Source organism: Lolium rigidum, chromosome 4 (assembly GCF_022539505.1).
Source record: "Lolium rigidum isolate FL_2022 chromosome 4, APGP_CSIRO_Lrig_0.1, whole genome shotgun sequence".
Lineage (NCBI taxonomy): Eukaryota > Viridiplantae > Streptophyta > Magnoliopsida > Poales > Poaceae > Lolium > Lolium rigidum.
In genome coordinates, this window is record NC_061511.1 from 109,047,941 (window position 1) to 109,066,558 (window position 18,618).

Genomic DNA, 18,618 nt, shown 5'->3' on the forward strand with positions numbered 1-18,618 from the left:
ATGTGCCGTCATTTACATTAGATTAGATTTTTTTAGATCAAACTTGTTGCGGCTTTTATTAAGCTCCGGCACAATCAGATGCCAATAGGTTCACAATACAACTTGGGGGAAGCCCCAACCAAGTGTTACAAAGATTATTACCGCAACCTACTTGAGCTAAACTATGCGCAACTTCGTTACAAGACCTTCGCACAGAGCTGACCGTGAAATCACCGAATTCAAGCAACAGAGCTTTGATTTCTTCTACCAAGGGCCCATGCACTGAGCGACCCAGTTCATATACCATACCATTTTTTTATTTCTTGGATTATATTTTTTGACAGTGCTTTCTTGCACCTATACCATTTTCCCTCACTCAAACATGACCCACAACCAAAGACAAGAATGCACTGCTTGATCTGGCTCCAAGGAAGCATTGAGATGACATAGTTGTGTTGTATACGCCGACATGCTCATCTTGTTGCGGCGGAGGCGCATGATTCGTCGTTACCGATATTGGTAGTCAACCTACCTCTCTCTTTCTTGCGTGTGCAACGAGGACGAACTCCCTCTCTCTTGCTTTCTTGGCGGTGCGACTGGGCAGTAGCGACAAAAGTGGAGAAACATTGGGGAGGGGTGTTTGGTCTTTTCACGTCGCCTCGATTCTTAAAAAAATAGTACTATGAGGGGTGATACGTCCAATTTGCATCACTATTCTATATCATAATTTATTGTTATTCATTGATATATTTCATATTTAGAAGTGATACTTATGTTATTCCATCTATTTTTACATGTTTGATGATTATTGGAGAATTAACCGCCGGAGCCAGGAATCTGCTAGAAAAAAGATCGTCAAGACACCATATTTCTGAAGACCAATAATTTCTAGCAAAGATACAGAAAATCCTATTTTTCCAGATGATGGAGAAAGCCAGAAGGGGAGGCCGAGATGGCCCCTGAGGGGGCCAGACCACCCCCGCGCCTAGGCATGGTCTGGGCGCCCTGGCCCACTTCTGACGACGCCCCCTCGCGTATTTCAGCCCCTCGGAAAACCTAAGATCGGGGGAGGGACCAAAGAAATATTCCACCGCCGCTACAGTGCGGAGAACCAGAGAGAAACAAAACCTCTTTGGCAGGCAGAATTCTGCCGGGGAAATTCCTTCCCAGAGAGGTGAGATCGTCGACATCGTCACCGCCATCGAGCTGAACTTCATTGAGATCATCATCACCATCATCTCCACCACCAGTACTATCCTCACCACCATCTCCACGCCGTCCCGCTGTAACATCTTGGGTTTGATACTTGCCTAGTTCATAGGGGAAACTTTCCCGGTGTTGATTACTCCATGTAGTTGATGTTATTGAGTGAAACCATTGAATTAAGGTTTATGTCCAGATTGTTATTCATCATTATATCACCTCTGATTATGATATATATGATGTCTCGTGAGTAGTTCGTTTAGTTCTTGAGGACATGGGAGAAGTCATGTTGTTAGTAGTGGGAACTATGTTGAGTAATATGCAATAATTTGATATTTAAGTTGTGGTGCTATTCTTCTAGTGGTATCATGTGAACATCGACTACATGATACTTCACATTTATGGGCCTAGGGGAATGCATCGTGTATTTGGCTACTAATTATATGGTTGTAGGAGCGATAGAAACCCAAACCCCCTTTAGGAAACCGGTGCACGAGGGAGTTTAGGATCTCAAAGTTTCGGAAGAATCTCGGTGATCACATGGGTACGTGAGCACGCGCTGTATATCCGACACGTGTCTAACGCCGTCTGTTTGTCCGTTTAGTAGAATATTTCACTCTCCACGACCCCACTAACCCACCATGAGCGATTCCCTCTCCTGCCGTCCAAGTGTCCAACCTCTTTTATCCTCTTGTTCCTATCCATCTCACCTCATCCCCAGTTCTTCACAACTGATCCAGGTGAGCAAGTTCGCCGCCGCCAAGTCGTTCTTTCAGCACGTCAGAGCCGCGTCTCATCCGGCCGTCTATGCGGAGCTACTCCGCCTCCTCCGGGGCCTCAGCACGGGCGAGACCGCCGACCGCCGCGACGTCGCGGACAAGGCCAGCGCGCTCCTCTGCGGCCTCCCCGACCTCGTCCGCCCGCTTCCACTCATTTCCCCCCGACGAGTAGGCGCCCGAGCCAGCCTGCAAAGACAACGCCACGGCGGCGGCAGCGCCGACGCGACCCAGAAGAGAGAGCCGCCCCACGCTGGCTGCCGTCAGCGACGACGACGACGCTAACATTCGCGGAGACCTTGCTGTTCTTGGAACGGGTGAAGAAGCTAGCAGGGCCGCTGTACGAGAGGCTCCTCACGCTCATCTTCTAGGTGAGCTCCGACGAGACGCTGGACGGAAATCAATCTACAGCATGGCCCGTCAAGTCTTCGGCTCGGCGCACGTCGCCCTCCTCCGCCGCAGCCTCCATCCGAGAATCGACTGCGTGAAGAGGGGATGGACGGGCTGCGTCGATGCCGCTTCAGCGCTGCAGCAGCCGCGCCACACACACACCTCCCCTCGATCTCGCCCAAGCTCGACGACGCCGCCCAAAATTGAGGCAGCCTGGACGTTAACCGTGAACAGCCGCAGGCATCGGTGCGCCATGGCCAACGTCTCGTTTTTGGATTCTGTCTGCGGCGGAGGTAGATGAGCGCCCTTCTTAATTCCACTGCCGCCGCGCCGGCCTGCAAGCCGCCGCACCCGCACCTATCCAGCGAGCCGCCGCACCCGTCGCACCCATCAACGCTGAGCCAACACGGGGGCTCCGATACGGCCCCTGTCCCGCACCTACCGCCGTTGAGACCTCGATGGCGCCACCGCTAGTCTTGGGACGCTGCAGCACCTTCTCGTGTGCACGGGATGCGGCCGGCGCTGCGGCCATCTAGGCGCTCGAGAGGGCAATACGCATCTCCTAAAAGTGCAGGTCAGCAGCTGCCAGACCCACGTGGTCCACAAGATAGCAGGCACAAAAATATTCACGCCGTGTGATTGCCGTGAGGCAGAAACCGAATCCCAACGCTGATCCAACGATGGCTAGACCGTGCTCACGTATCCCTCCGGTCACCAAATCCACTCTCCTCAAAGTTTAAGGTTGTGGTTAGATTTATCTTAATTACTTTCTTGTAGTTGCGGATGTTTGCAAGAGGTATAATCACAAGTATATATTAGTCCAAGTATGGGGTAGTGCATTAGCATAGATTCACTCACACAACACTTACCAAACCATTGAAGATTATTCAGCTATGTGAAGCGAAAGCACTTGACAAAATTCCCGTGTGTTCTCAGGAACGTTTGTTCATCATAAGTAAAATAACCGGCTTGTCCTTTGCTCTAAAAAGGATTGGACCACTCGCTGCAATTATTGTTACTGCATTTTATTTACTCGTACTTTATTTATCTGCAATACCTACCCCTGCAAACCTATTTTCTAGTGTTTACAGTAAATTCTCGATCAAAACTGCTCGTCAACACCTTCTGCTTCTCATTGTGTTCGACACTCTTATTTATCGAAAGTACTACAATACACCCCTAGGTCATCAAGGGCCAAATGATAAATGTCCAAAAAAAAAGTTGGGGCATAATTTGTAGTCCAATGTAAAAGAGGGCAAATCATAGAAGATCAAAGAAAGTAGTGGTAAAAAGAATAAAATTCCCCATTGAGAGAAAGAAACCAAGAGGAAACGTTGCTAGCTTCATGTCTTATCCGAGCCGTTGGTTTCGATCAAACGCCCCCAACGCTCGAGATGGAACCCCTTTGCTTGGCGGCGAGCAGCCGTCGGCGTAAAATCCAAGCAGTCCCGAGAATCACATTCGCCTCGCGTCAGATCCACGCGGTAGGATAGAACATAGACGGAGGTCGAGGCGGCGGAGCAGAGGAAATCGAAATCGACAGAGCGAGGAGGAGCAGAGATCCCATGGAGGGTTGGGACAAGGGCACGAAGAGCGTGGTGGGCGAGATCCCGCTGCTGTCGACGCGGGCGGGTCCTCGCGACGGCGATTCGTGGCGGCAGCGGCTCAAGGAGGAGTACCGCGCCCTCATCGCCTACACCTCGGTGAACAAGTCCAAGGACAACGACTGGTTCCGCATCTCCGCCGCCAACCCGGAGGGCACCCGCTGGGAGGGCACCTGCTGGTACGTCCACAACCTCCGCCGCTACGAGTTCCCCCTCCAGTTCGACATCCCCGTCGCCTACCCTCAGGTCGCCCCCGAGATCGAGCTCCCCACACTCGATGGCAAGACACACAAGGTTCTCATCATCATGCTTGCCCGCCTCTTCGTAGATTGCGTGTTTTTTCTTCTCTTTTATTACGGGGGTTCCTGATTGTTGTTGTCGATGGAAATATGATTGCGCAGATGTACCGCGGGGGGAAGATCTGCCTCACCGTGCACTTCAAGCCGCTGTGGGCCAAGAACTGCCCAAGGTTTGGGCTCGCGCACGCTCTGTGCCTCGGGCTCGCGCCGTGGCTCGCGGCGGAGGTGCCCATCCTGGTGGATTCGGGCATGGTGAAGCACAAGGACGACGAGGCAGCTCCTGCAGACGCCGCGGCTGCGTCTGGCTCTGCTGCTGCTGCTTCTTCTTAGCTCTAAAATAATGCAGTTACAGTATGGTTGTTGTCAAGGGGATTGGAGGATTGAAATTACACTGATCGGTTGTGAACTAATAAGAGCAATTCCTATACTCTAGTTATCATCTGCTACTTGCGGTTCCATATTTTGCTGATGCACTAATTCCTGATCAGAAGTTTAGTTGATTTGTTGACTGGTTTGGTACACATAGAACTAGTATATTTGCATCCAACACTCTGATTGCACAACAACTTTTGAACAAATCAATAGCCTCAGTCTCATACTGGCTGCTGGATAGCAATGTGTGAGCTTACTGTTTATTTAGGATGGAACCAGATGCTTATGTTGGGTATAACAAAAGACTGTTTTCAGTCTCAACAAAGAACATCAGCAACACCGGGTGTACAAGTATTGTTCTTAAAGATTTTTTTGCCTTACTAATACCATCCCAGAAAATATGAAATGATTTAAAATAAGAATCTGAGAAAATAGTTTGGTTTATTTGTTTATCTACTCGACTTGTCAATTTTGCATGCTTTGCGGTGTTTTGACTAGTTACGTTTGGATGTCTGTTTGTAGTGTTGCTGCCATTTTGTTTTTAGGGCATGGTGATATTGAATATCTTTGCCAGAAGCCTGTAGAACTGATCGAGTTCATTAGCTTTTATACTGGCTTGATTTTTCATGTTTAGAAGGGTAGAATTGACTTAAAGCGGTATCAGTTCATCAAATTTATCATTATTATGTGCTATAGGCTACGAAGACTAAACAGGTTTATGCTTGTTGCCGACAAGGTGATAGTTAAACCAAGGTAGAGTTCATCTATCGCTTAATGTGAGATGCATAGCTCTCTCATGGTATCTTATCAGATGTGTGTTGTTCCTGATTTCCTCTGTATTACTAGTAACACTCATCAAACACTGCACATACTGTATATCGAGTTTGATTCACAGTTATATGGAGAGAATACTGCACATACTGTAATTATGTATTTTAATTTAGGTGCATAGGTTTGTATTTTTTTTCTCTGCCCTTGGTGAGTAAGGAATTTAGTAAGTAGTCAAAAAACACTACTGAACGAAATTGAGGGCTGCGTTTGAGTTTCACTATGATTCTGCGATGAAGAAATGTAACAATTTGCATTTTTCTTAAGAATGGTTTGAATTCTGCCAGCATGAGGTAGTAATATTTTGAATTTAATTTGGCACTTTTGACGATTCCTCCTTTGATGAGGAGTACGGCCTGGAGGAAGATGGGGACAATTCTATGATTTTGTTGTTGCACAAGAGCAAGAGGCCAAAGCATGGAGCTTCAGTGTTCAGCCGTGAGGATTCGGAGGCGACGAATTGGCGCAGACAACAAATTCATGCTCAACTGCTTTTTTTCTGATCAGGTGTATCTCGAGAAATACTTTTGACGCTGGTTTAGGATGTCAACCAATTTGCTCAAGCACATTGTAGAGTGTCAGGATCACGGTTGATCACTATTGTAGAGTGTCAGGATCACGGTTGATCACTGACGATTTTCATCGAGCAAGAGAAGATGGGAAGGAGCACTCGGGGCTCAGATCTACTCTAACTACCTACTGGAAAAGGAAATACATGGTAAAATGGGGTTTTTGCATTGCTTGATCCTCCCAGCCACCCCACTCGCCCCTTTATATCGAAGGAACGAGCTCAAGCATGATTACAATACTGCCCTTATCAACTAAGCAACACTGTTTAAGGGTTTAAGGCTAAAACAGTAAAGACAGACTTGAAGCGCTGATAGCCGTTGGATTAACTCCAGGTCACTGCGCCTTCATCTCAGCCGTTGTCTGTTGTCTTTGGACCGCAACAGTGACAGATAACAGGTGTTGTCGGTGTCGGAACCTGACACTGCCCCCTCCTTAAGTCAAGACGTCAGGGCTTGAACCAAGGAAATGTTGCTTGTATGAAGGATGCGTCTTCCCACGTAGCTTCATGTTCTTCCATGTTTTCCCAGTGAATCAACCATTGAGGTACTGGAATGTCGTACTCACCAGCATTGCGAGGAATCTGGCGACGTTGCAGTATAGCTTTTGGCGCCATTTTGATCTTGCCATCAGCCGTTACCAGAGGCAGCTTGGGGTTGGGTATAGCTGCATTTCCCAGGTGCTTCTTTAGTTGATTGACATGGAAAACGTCGTGGATTTGTGTACCTTCAGGCAGCTGAAGCTTGTAAGCGACTTGACCCACGCGCTGAAGAATCTTGAAGGGACCGTACCATTTGGAGGTCGGCTTGAGCGCATTTCGCGGGCCGAGAGCAGTTTCTCTGTATGGTTGCATTTTGAGGTATACCATGTCGCCTACCACGAATGTCCGCTCCGTTCGTTTGCATCGGCATACTTTTTCATGCGATTCGAGCTTGCGGCGGATTGGCTTCGTAGGGTTTTGACCATGTGATCCTTTTCTTGAATGGTGACTGTTATATCTGCAGCCACATTGCACGGTACTGATAGCTGGTGGAGGAGAGGTGGAGCATACTCATAGAGTGCTTCGAAGGGTGACATCTTGATTGCAGTATGATATGAGCAGTTGTACCACCATTCAGCTGCTGGCAGCCATTGGTGCCACTTCTTTGGTTCCTGGAACACCATGCAACGCAAGTACTGTTCGAGACTCTGGTTAACTCGCTTAGTTTGACCGTCTGTCTCTGGGTGGTGAGCTGAACTGTATTTCAGAGCTATGTTAAAGGAGCTGAAGAGATCTTTCCATAACTTGCTTGTGAATATTGTATCTCTGTCACTCACAATGCTTGCAGGAGGGCCATGGAGTTTAACTATGTGATCCATGAATTTGTCAGCCACTGTCTGTACTGTGTAGGGATGTGACAGTGGTATGAAGTGGGCATACTTAGTCAGACGATCAACAACCACTAGGATGACATCCTTGCCCTGTGATTTGGGGAGCCCTTCTACAAAATCCATGCTAATGTCAGTCCATTTTTGGTGAGGAATAGGTAATGGCTGCAGTAGTCCAGGGTACTGTGTTCTCTCAGTCTTGGAGATCTGGCATGTAGGGCATTCTGCTACCAAAGTGGCTATAGTTTTCTTCAATGCAGGCCAGTAGAATAGCTTCTGTATGCGATGCAGGGTTACTCTGTGGCCAGAATGTCCACCATAGACTGAAGAATGAAAGGCATGGAATATTTTGGTTCTGAGGTCAGTCGAGCTGCCAATGTAGATCCTTCCCTTGTATCTGATGATACCAGCCTGGAGAGAATAAGATGGGTTGCTGGCTGGATCAATGGCTAGCTCCTGTTGTAATTTGAGGCAAGTTTCATCGTCGTCGTATGAGTCAATGACTTCCTCCATCCAAGCAGGAACTAAGACAGAGATTGCAGCACAATGTTCTTCAGCAGGAGTGTCTTCCTCTTGTTGGTATTTCCTGGAGAGAGCATCAGCCACTCTGTTTTCCTTGCCTTTTTTGTATTCAATGGTGTAATCAAACTCGAGGAGTTTTAACATCAGCTTGTGTTGTATTCCTTCAACCAATCGCTGGCTGCCCAAGTACTGGAGACTTCTCTGGTCTGTTTTGATGATTACTTGGTTGTTGAGGAAGTAGTGGCGCCATTTTTTGAGAGCTTCTAGAATTGCTAGAGCTTATTTTTCATAAACTGACTGAGCACTTGTTTTCGGTCCCAAGCTTTTGTTGTAGAAAGCAAGTGGTTTGCCATGCTGCATCAATACTGCTCCAAGGCCAGTAGCACAAGCATCAGTTTCCAGGGTAAAAGGGGAAGTGAAATCTGGCAAGCTGAGGAGTGGTGGAGTAGACATGACTAGCTTGAGTGTAGAGAATGCCTGCTGTTGATCAGGACCCCATGTGAAGCTATCTTTTTTGAGTGCTGTGAAGAGTGGTTGACGGATTGTGGCATATCCCTTTATAAATCTTCCGTAATACTCGTCGGACCCGTAAATCCTCTCGAGTTTTTTGATTGTTGTAGGAGTAGGCCGAGTTGACAATGTCGGTGATTTTTGCCGGGTCAGTAGCCACTCCTGGCCAGAAATGATGTGGCCCAAATACTCTACCTGTGATTGACCAAAGGTACATTTACTTTTCTTGGCCTTAAGATCATGGTTTTGCGGAGTTTGGAGTACCAATGCTAGGTGCTCTTGATGCTGTGTTAGAGACTTGCTGTAGATGAGTATATCATCAAAGAAAACCAAGACAAATTTCCTCAGGAAGGGAGAGAAGATGCTTGTTCATCGAGGTCTTGGAAAGTAGCGAGTGCATTGCTTGAGACCAAAGGGCATAACCTTGTACTCATAGTGTCCCATGTGGGTGGAAAAGGCAGTTTTGTGGATATCCTTTGGGTTCATTCTAATTTGGTGATACCCAGATCTGAGGTCTAGCTTGGAAAAAATTGTGGCTCCATGAAGTTCATCCAGTAAGTCTTCTATCACAGGTATGGGTGATGGCGTGTATTTCACACGTTCGTTGGGCAACCCCAAGAGGAAGGTATGATGCGCACAGCAGCAAGTTTTCCCTCAGAAAGAAACCAAGGTTTATCGAACCAGGAGGAGCCAAGAAGCACATTGAAGGTTGATGGCGGCGGGATGTAGTGCGGCGCAACACCGGAGATTCCGGCGCCAACGTGGAACCCGCACAACACAACCAAAGTACTTTGCCCCAACGAAACGAGTGAGGTTGTCAATCTCACCGGCTTGCTCGTAACAAAGGATTAACCGTATTGTGTGGAAGATGATTGTTTGCAGAGAAAACGATAGAAACAAGTATTGCAAGCAGATTTGTATTTCAAGTATTAAAGAATGGACCGGGGTCCACAGTTCACTAGAGGTGTCTCTCCCATAAGATAAAAGCATGTTGGGTGAACAAATTACGGTCGGGCAATTGACAAATAGAGAGAGCATAACAATGCACATACATGACATGATAAGTATAGTGAGATTTAATTGGGCATTACGACAAAGTACATAGACCGCCATCCAACTGCATCTATGCCTAAAATGTCCACCTTCAGAGTTATCATCCGAACCCCTCCGAGTATTAAGTTGCTAACAACGGACAATTGCATTAAGTATGGTGCGTAATGTAATCAACAACTACATCCTCGGATATAGCGCCAATGTTTTATCCCTAGTGGCAACAAGCACAACACAACCTTAGAACTTTCTCGTCACCTGTCCCGGTGTCAATGCGGGCATGAACCCACTATCGAGCATAAATACTCCCTCTTGGAGTTAAAAGTAAAAACTTGGCCGAGCCTCTACTAGTAACGGAGAGCATGCAAGATCATAAACAACACATATGTAATAACTTGATAATTAACATGACATGGTATTCTCTATCCATCGGATCCCGACAAACACAACATAGAGTATTACGGATAGATGATCTTGATCATGTTAGGCAGCTCACAAGATCCAACAATGAAGCACAATGAGGAGAAGACAACCATCTAGCTACTGCTATGGACCCATAGTCCAGGGGTGAACTACTCACTCATCACTCCGGAGGCGACCATGGCGGTGTAGAGTCCTCCGGGAGATGAATCCCCTCTCCGGCAGGGTGCCGGAGGAGATCTCCGAATCCCCCGAGATGGGATCGGCGGCGGCGGCGTCTCGGTAAGGTTTTCCGTATCGTGGTTTTTCGCATCGGGGGTTTCGCGACGGAGGCTTTAAGTAGGCGGAAGGGCGGAGTCGGGAGCACGACGAGGGGCCACACCATAGGGCGGCGCGGGCCCCCTAGGCCGCGCCGCCTGTGGTGTCGCCACCTCGTGGCCCCACTTCGTATGTTCTTCGGTCTTCGGAAGCTCCGTGGAAAAATAGGCCCCCGGGTCTTCGTTTCGTCCAATTCCGAGAATATTTCGTTACTAGGATTTCGAAACCAAAAACAGCGAGAAAACGAGAACCGGCACTTCGGCATCTTGTTAATAGGTTAGTTCCGGAAAATGCACGAATATGACATAAAGTGTGCATAAAACATGTAGGTATCATCAATAATATGGCATAGAACATAAGAAATTATCGATATGTCGGAGACGTATCAAGCATCCCCAAGCTTAGTTCCGCTCGTCCCGAGCAGGTAAAACGATAACAAAGATAATTTCCGAAGTGATATGCCATCATAACCTTGATCATACTATTTGTAAACATATGTAGTGGATGCAGCGATCAAAACAATGGTAATGACATGAGTAAACAAGTGAATCATAAAGCAAAGACTTTTCATGAATAGTACTTCAAGACAAGTATTAATAAGTCTTGCATAAGAGTTAACTCATAAAGCAATAAATCAAAGTAAAGGTATTGAAGCAACACAAAGGAAGATTAAGTTTCAGCGGTTGCTTTCAACTTGTAACATGTATATCTCATGGATAATAGTCAACATAGAGTAATATAACAAGTACAATATGCAAGTATGTAGGAATCAATGCACAGTTCACACAAGTGTTTGCTTCTTGAGGTGGAGAGAGATAGGTGAACTGACTCAACATAAAAGTAAAAAAGAATGGTCCTTCAAAGAGGAAAGCATCGATTGCTATATTTGTGCTAGAGCTTTTATTTTGAAAACATGAAACAATTTTGTCAACGGTAGTAATAAAGCATATGAGTTATGTACATTATATCTTACAAGTTGCAAGTCTCATGCATAGTATACTAATAGTGCCCGCACCTTGTCCTAATTAACTTGGACTACCGGATCTTTGCAATGCACATGTTTTGACCAAGTGTCACAATGGGGTACCTCCATGCCGCCTGTACAAAGGTCTAAGGAGAAAGCTCGCATTTTGGATTTCTCGCTTTTGATTATTCTCAACTTAGACATCCATACCGGGACAACATGGACAACAGATAATGGACTCCTCTTTAATACATAAGCATGTGGCAACAATTATTATTCTCATATGAGATTGAGGATATATGTCCAAACCGAAACTTCCACCATGAATCATGGCTTTAGTTAGCGGCCCAAAGTTCTTCTCTAACAATATGCATGCTCCAACCATGAAGGTGGTAGATCTCTCTTGCTTCGGACAAGACGGACATGCATAGCAACTCACATGATATCCAACAAAGAATAGTTGATGGCGTCCCCGAAACATGGTTATCGCACAACAAGCAACTTAATAAGAGATAAAGTGCATAAGTACATATTCAATACCACAATAGTTTTTAAGCTATTTGTCCCATGAGCTATATATTGCAAAGGTGAATGATGGAATTTTAAAGGTAGCACTCAAGCAATTTACTTTGGAATGGCGGATAAATACCATGTAGTAGGTAGGTATGGTGGACACGAATGGCATAGTGGTTGGCTCAAGTATTTTGGATGCATGAGAAGTATTCCCTCTCGATACAAGGTTTAGGCTAGCAAGGTTATTTGAAACAAACACAAGGATGAACGGTACAGCAAAACTCACATAAAAGACATATTGTAAACATTATAAGACTCCATACCGTCTTCCTTGTTGTTCAAAACTCAATACTAGATGTTATCTAGACTCTAGAGAAACCAAATATGCAAACCAAATTAGCAAGCTCTAAGTATTTCTTCATTAATGGGTGCAAAGTATATGATGCAAGAGCTTAAACATGAGCACAACAATTGCCAAGTATCAAATTATCCAAGAAATTTTAGAGGTACTACATGTAGCATTTTCCAATTCCAACCATATAATAATTTAACGAAGATGAAACTTCGCCATGAATACTATGAGTAGAGCCTAAGGACATATTTGTCCATATGCTACAGCGGAGCGTGTCTCTCTCCCATAAAGTGAATGCTAGGATCCATTTTATTCAAACAAAACAAAAACAAAAACAAACCGACGCTCCAAGCAAAGTACATAAGATGTGACGGAATAAAAATATAGTTTCATGGGAGGAACCTGATAATGTTGTCGATGAAGAAGGGGATGCCTTGGGCATCCCCAAGCTTAGACGCTTGAGTCTTCTTAATATATGCAGGGGTGAACCACCGGGGCATCCCCAAGCTTAGAGCTTTCACTCTCCTTGATCATATTGCATCATACTCCTCTCTTGATCCTTGAAAACTTCCTCCACACCAAACTCGAAACAACTCATTAGAGGGTTAGTGCATAATAAAAATTCACATGTTCAGAGGTGACACAATCATTCTTAACACTTCTGGACATTGCATAAAGCTACTTGGACATTAGTGGATCAAAGAAATTCATCCAACATAGCAAAAGAGGCAATGCGAAATAAAAGACAGAATCTGTCAAAACGAACAGATCCGTAAAGATGGATTTTATTAGGCCACCAGACTTGCTCAAACGAAAATTCTCAAATTGAATGAAAGTTGCGTACATATCCGAGGATCATGCTCGTAAATTGGCTTAATTTTCCGAGCTACCTACAGGGAGATAGACCCAGATTCGTGACCAGCAAAGAAATCTGGAACTGCGCAGTAATCCAAATCTAGTACTTACTTTTCTATCAAAGACTTTACTTGGCACAACAAAACTCAAAACTAAGATAAGGAGAGGTTGCTACAGTAGTAAACAACTTCCAATACACAAATATAAAACAAAAATACTGTAGTAAAAACATGGGTTGTCTCCCATAAGCGCTTTTCTTTAACGCCTTTCAGCTAGGCGCAGAAAGTGTATCTCAAGTATTATCGAAGGGTGGTGCACCTACAGCGGGGTTTGGAGTTTTCTCAACCATGCATAGTATATTGGATACATAAGTTTCAGCGTCTCCCTTTTCATTAGTCTTGGGCTTGCTACTATCATCAACAATTTTCAGGAACAAGCCAAGCATAGTTATGTTCTAGTGCATCATTCATAGCTAGGAGTTTACATGGTATTGGTGCTTTGATCTCCCCACCATCATTAACATTATTAGTGTACCTTATCCTATCCATATCCATTTTTTCAAGGAGACCAACAAAATTAGTATGAGAACCAAGCATATTAAATTTAGCAAAGACCTTTCTAGCCTCTCTTGCTAGACCACCAAATTCTCTAAGAAGGGTTTCTAAAACAAAATCTTTCTTTTCCCCCTCTTTCAAATCACCAAGTGTAAGAAACATGTGTTGGATTATAGGATTGAGATTAACAAATTTAGTTTCCAACAAACGAACTAAAGCAGCAGCAGCAATTTCGTAGGTAGGAGCAAGTTCTACCAAGTGTCTATCTTCAAAATCTTCAACGGTACTAACATGGGTGAAAAATTCTTCTATATTGTTCCTCCCAATTATAGACCCTTGTCCTACCGGTATGTTCTTTGTGGTAAAATTAAAAGGAAACATGATGAATTAAGTAAAGTAAATGCAAGTAACTAATTTTTTTGTGTTTTTGATATAGCAAACAAGACAGTAAATAAAGTAAAGCTAGCAACTAATTTTTTTTTGTGTTTTGATATAATGCAGCAAACAAAGTAGTAAATAAAATAAAGCAAGACAAAAACAAAGTAAAGAGATTGAGAAGTGGAGACTCCCCCTTGCAGCGTGTCTTGATCTCCCTGGCAACGGCGCCAGAAAATATGCTTGATGGCGTGTATTTCACACGTTCGTTGGGCAACCCCAAGAGGAAGGTATGATGCGCACAGCAGAAAGTTTTCCCTCAGAAAGAAACCAAGGTTTATCGAACCAGGAGGAGCCAAGAAGCACGTTGAAGGTTGATGGCGGCGGGATGTAGTGCGGCGCAACACCGGGGATTCCGGCGCCAACGTGGAACCCGCACAACACAACCAAAGTACTTTATCCCAACGAAACAGTGAGGTTGTCAATCTCACCGGCTTGCTCGTAACAAAGGATTAACCGTATTGTGTGGAAGATGATTGTTTGCGAGAGAAAACGAGTAAAACAAGTATTGCAGCAGATTTGTATTTCAAGTATTAAAGAATGGACCGGGGTCCACGAGTTCACTAGAGGTGTCTCTCCCATAAGATAAAAGCATGTTGGGTGAACAAATTACAGTCGGGCAATTGACAAATAGAGAGGGCATAACAATGCACATACATGACATGATAAGTATAGTGAGATTTAATTGGGCATTACGACAAAGTACATAGACCGCCATCCAATCGCATCAATGCCTAAAAAGTCCACCTTCAGGTTATCATCCGAACCCCCTCCGGTATTAAGTTGCTAACAACGGACAATTGCATTAAGTATGGTGCGTAATGTAATCAACAACTACATCCTCGGATATAGCGCCAATGTTTTATCCCTAGTGGCAACAAGACAACACAACCTTAGAACTTTCTCGTCACTGTCCCGAGTGTCAATGCGAGCATGAACCCACTATCGAGCATAAATACTCCCTCTTGGAGTTAAAAGTAAAAACTTGGCCGAGCCTCTACTAGTAACGGAGAGCATGCAAGATCATAAACAACACATATGTAATAACTTGATAATTAACATGACATGGTATTCTCTATCCATCGGATCCCGACAAACACAACATAGAGTATTACGGATAGATGATCTTGATCATGTTAGGCAGCTCACAAGATCCAACAATGAAGCACAATGAGGAGAAGACAACCATCTAGCTACTGCTATGGACCCATAGTCCAGGGGTGAACTACTCACTCATCACTCCGGAGGCGACCATGGCGGTGTAGAGTCCTCCGGGAGATGAATCCCCTCTCCGGCAGGGTGCCGGAGGAGATCTCCGAATCCCCCGAGATGGGATCGGCGGCGGCGGCGTCTCGGTAGGGTTTTCCGTATCGTGGTTTTTCGCATCGGGGTTTCGCGACGGAGGCTTTAAGTAGGCGGAAGGGCGAGTCGGGAGCCCGACGAGGGGCCACACCATAGGGCGGCGCGGGCCCCCCTAGGCCGCGCCGCCTTGTGGTGTCGCCACCTCGTGGCCCCACTTCGTATGTTCTTCGGTCTTCCGGAAGCTCCGTGGAAAAATAGGCCCCCGGGTCTTCGTTTCGTCCAATTCCGAGAATATTTCGTTACTAGGATTTACGAAACCAAAAACGACGGAAAACGGAACCGGCACTTCGGCATCTTGTTAATAGGTTAGTTCCAGAAAATGCACGAATATGACATAAAGTGTGCATAAAACATGTAGGTATCATCAATAATATGGCATAGAACATAAGAAATTATCGATACGTCGGAGACGTATCAATGGGATATCTGTTCTTAATGGTTAAGTCATTCAGACTTCTATAATCCACACACAGACGCCAGGACTTGTCCTTTTTCTTTACCAAGATCACTGGAGAAGAGAATGGGCTGGTACTAGGTTGTATCTCCTTGTTCTGCAGCATTTCCTTGATAATGGCCTCAATTATATTCTTTTGATTGTGAGACATCCTGTAAGGCCTGATATTTGGAGGTGTTGCACCTGGAATAAGAGGAATGCAGTGATCTGCTGCTCTGTGAGGAGGCAACCCTTGAGGAGCAGAGAAGATGTCTTGAAACTGCTTGAGAATATCTGCCAGTAAAGCAAGAACTGGGGGCAGGTTTTGCTCATCAGTGGCGGGATCTGTATCAGTGGCTGACAGAAGAATGTAACCCACTGCCCCACTGTCAAGAAGCTTGGAGCACTCCTCAGCCGAGATAATTAATCTGTGTGCTGGAATCAAGTGATCAGAGAAGGAGTGTGTGTTTCCATCAACTGACAGAGAGAGAGAGTCCTTTTCACAAAGTCAAATGTCACTGGGTTGTGCTCCTTAAACCAATTAACTCCAAGAATGATGTCAGAGCCCTGTAATTGCAGTATTCGAAAGTCTGCCTGGAAGGGTTTCCCCTCGATGCCGAACTTGCGGTTGCGTGCCACATATTCAGAGATCGGCGTGCCTCCTCCCGCCATCGTGATCGTGCGACTTGGTGCTGGTTGCATGGCTATATTGTGTTTGACGAGCAAAGTTGTAGTCGAGGAATGTATTGGTGCTACCCGTGTCGGCTAGGGCAATGGTCGTCCGCCCGGAGATTGAGAGCAAGAGAGAAATAGTTGAAGCACCGGAGAGCTCGTGTAAGCGAGCGAGCTGTGATATGCATCGGAGTTGTCCACTTCGGTAACTCGTTGTGCATTTTCTCTCATATTGTCGGCAACGAGCATTATCCTGAACTTGGTCCTCTCTTGCTACTTCTTCGTCATCCGAATTGCCCCGCATTGAATTGCATTCGGTGCTCTCGCATAGGCTGGCATTTGTGTCCAATTGTCCAATTCTCGGGACGAGTACCAGGCATTTCCTGGGTTCCCTTTGCCTGGGTGCCATGTCTCTGTTTCTGTTGTCACGAGGAAAGGGTTGTCGGCCTGCTTGTTGTTGGTGTATAGGAAAGGTTCTTCTGTTGAGAGACAAGCTGGATTTCTCATACTGACGAGCGTACCAATAAGCTGAGAGCGAGAGAGTCGAGCTTCGGCACTCGGATTGTATGCTTAATGTTTTCCTTAAGGCCGCTAACAAAACGGTCGACAAAGAAATCTTGTGGAAGGTAAGCTCGGTCACTCTTCATGAATGTCATCCATTGCTCGTAGGCGTTGATGTAATTGTCCACCGTGGTGAGTTGTTTCAGCTTGTTGGAGTTGTTCCATAGGGTCGGCTTGCTTGGCCGTCGGTGGAACCTATCGATCAAGACTTGGCATAACTCTGACCAGGTGATCTCCTGCAGTCGTAAGCCAGCACTGCTCAGCCAAGTCTTGGCTTGTCCACGCACATGAGCAAGCCCCCAACGGACTCGGTGATCGCCTGTAATTCCTACCAAACTGAAAATATCCTCACACTCAAGGATCCATGCACGTGGTCCTTCACCATGGAATGTGGGTAACTCAACATGAGGAGATCGCAACTGTGGGTCGTTCTGTTGGATGTGTGTTTGGTTTGTGGGTGGTGGCTCGTGTGGTGGGTTGTGTATGTGGTTTGTTTGTTGTGGAGGTGGCTGTGGGTGGTAAGGATAGGACTGAGGTGGAAAAGGAGGGTGGTAGTAGGGTGGGTATGGTGGATTTGGCTGAAAATATGGGCTTGGTGGTGGTGGGTATGGCTGGTAGCCATTTGTGTACTGGGAAGGTTGTTGGTAGTATTACGGCTGTGTGGATGGGTTGGTAACCTGGGTGAATTGTTGGGTTGATGAGGCTGCCGCCACCGTAGTGACGATGGGATCTGTGTTTGTGGTGATGGCTGGGCCATTTTGTCGAGCAGGCTGTGGGTGTGGGTTGAATGGGAGCCTTTCAGGGGACAAAGCCCCTAGCTTTGGAGGAAAAGGTGGCGGATTTGTGGTTTGTGGTGTAGTTTGGGGTGTTGGGACTTCAGGAATGGGTGAAAGGGCGGAGCTTGAGCGCGGTGGTGGTGTCACGAAGGTGTGCTGCTGTGCCGAGGAGACGGGAGCAGTGTTGTTCATACCTTCGGTTGGGACGATGCGGTTCATACTCGTCTGCAGCTGCGCCATCATCGTGGTCATCTGTAGCATCTGCTCTTGGAGAGCGTTGATCGCCGCAGTTGACTCCACCTGATGCCTCTCCAAGCGTCTGCCCACCGAGCGTGCATCGCGCTGCGCCCGCTGGCGCGCTCGCTCTGCTGCTTGGTCAGCGTCTGTCGACGACGCCGAGTGCACAGATCGGTCGCCCTCTCCATGGTGATCTCTGGAAGAAGATCTGGATCGGGTGTTGGCCGGCATGTTTGATCCAGAATTTGGGAGGGAGGGAGGGACGCCGCCGATAGGGTGGAAATCGAGCTCGCTCTGATACCACTTTGTCAGGATCACGGTTGATCACTGACGATTTTCATCGAGCAAGAGAAGATGGGAAGGAGCACTCGGGGCTCAGATCTACTCCAACTACCTACTGGAAAAGGAAATACATGGTAAAATGGGGTTTTTGCATTGCTTGATCCTCCCAGCCACCCCACTCGCCCCTTTATATCGAAGGAACGAGCTCAAGCATGATTACAATACTGCCCTTATCAACTAAGCAACACTCGTTTAAGGGTTTAAGGCTAAAACGAGAAAGACAGACTTGGAGCGCTGATAGCCGTTGGATTAACTCCAGGTCACTGCGCCTTCATCTCAGCCGTTGTCTGTTGTCTTTGGACCGCAACAGTGATAGATAACGGGTGTTGTCGGTGTCGGAACCTGACATAGAGTTG

The 18,618-nt window shown here is 46.2% G+C and overlaps 1 protein-coding gene across 1 annotated transcript; it reads left to right on the plus strand.

Annotated features, from left to right (window-relative positions):
* Nucleotides 1-3,909: 3,909 nt before the first annotated feature.
* Nucleotides 3,910-4,695, plus strand: LOC124708192 (ubiquitin-fold modifier-conjugating enzyme 1-like; the record flags this gene model as incomplete). Its single annotated transcript, XM_047239878.1, is given in 2 exon segments — nucleotides 3,910-4,246; nucleotides 4,354-4,695. Coding segments are annotated over 2 exon segments (561 nt in total). The 3' UTR covers nucleotides 4,582-4,695.
* Between the last annotated feature and the right edge of the window lie 13,923 nt (nucleotides 4,696-18,618).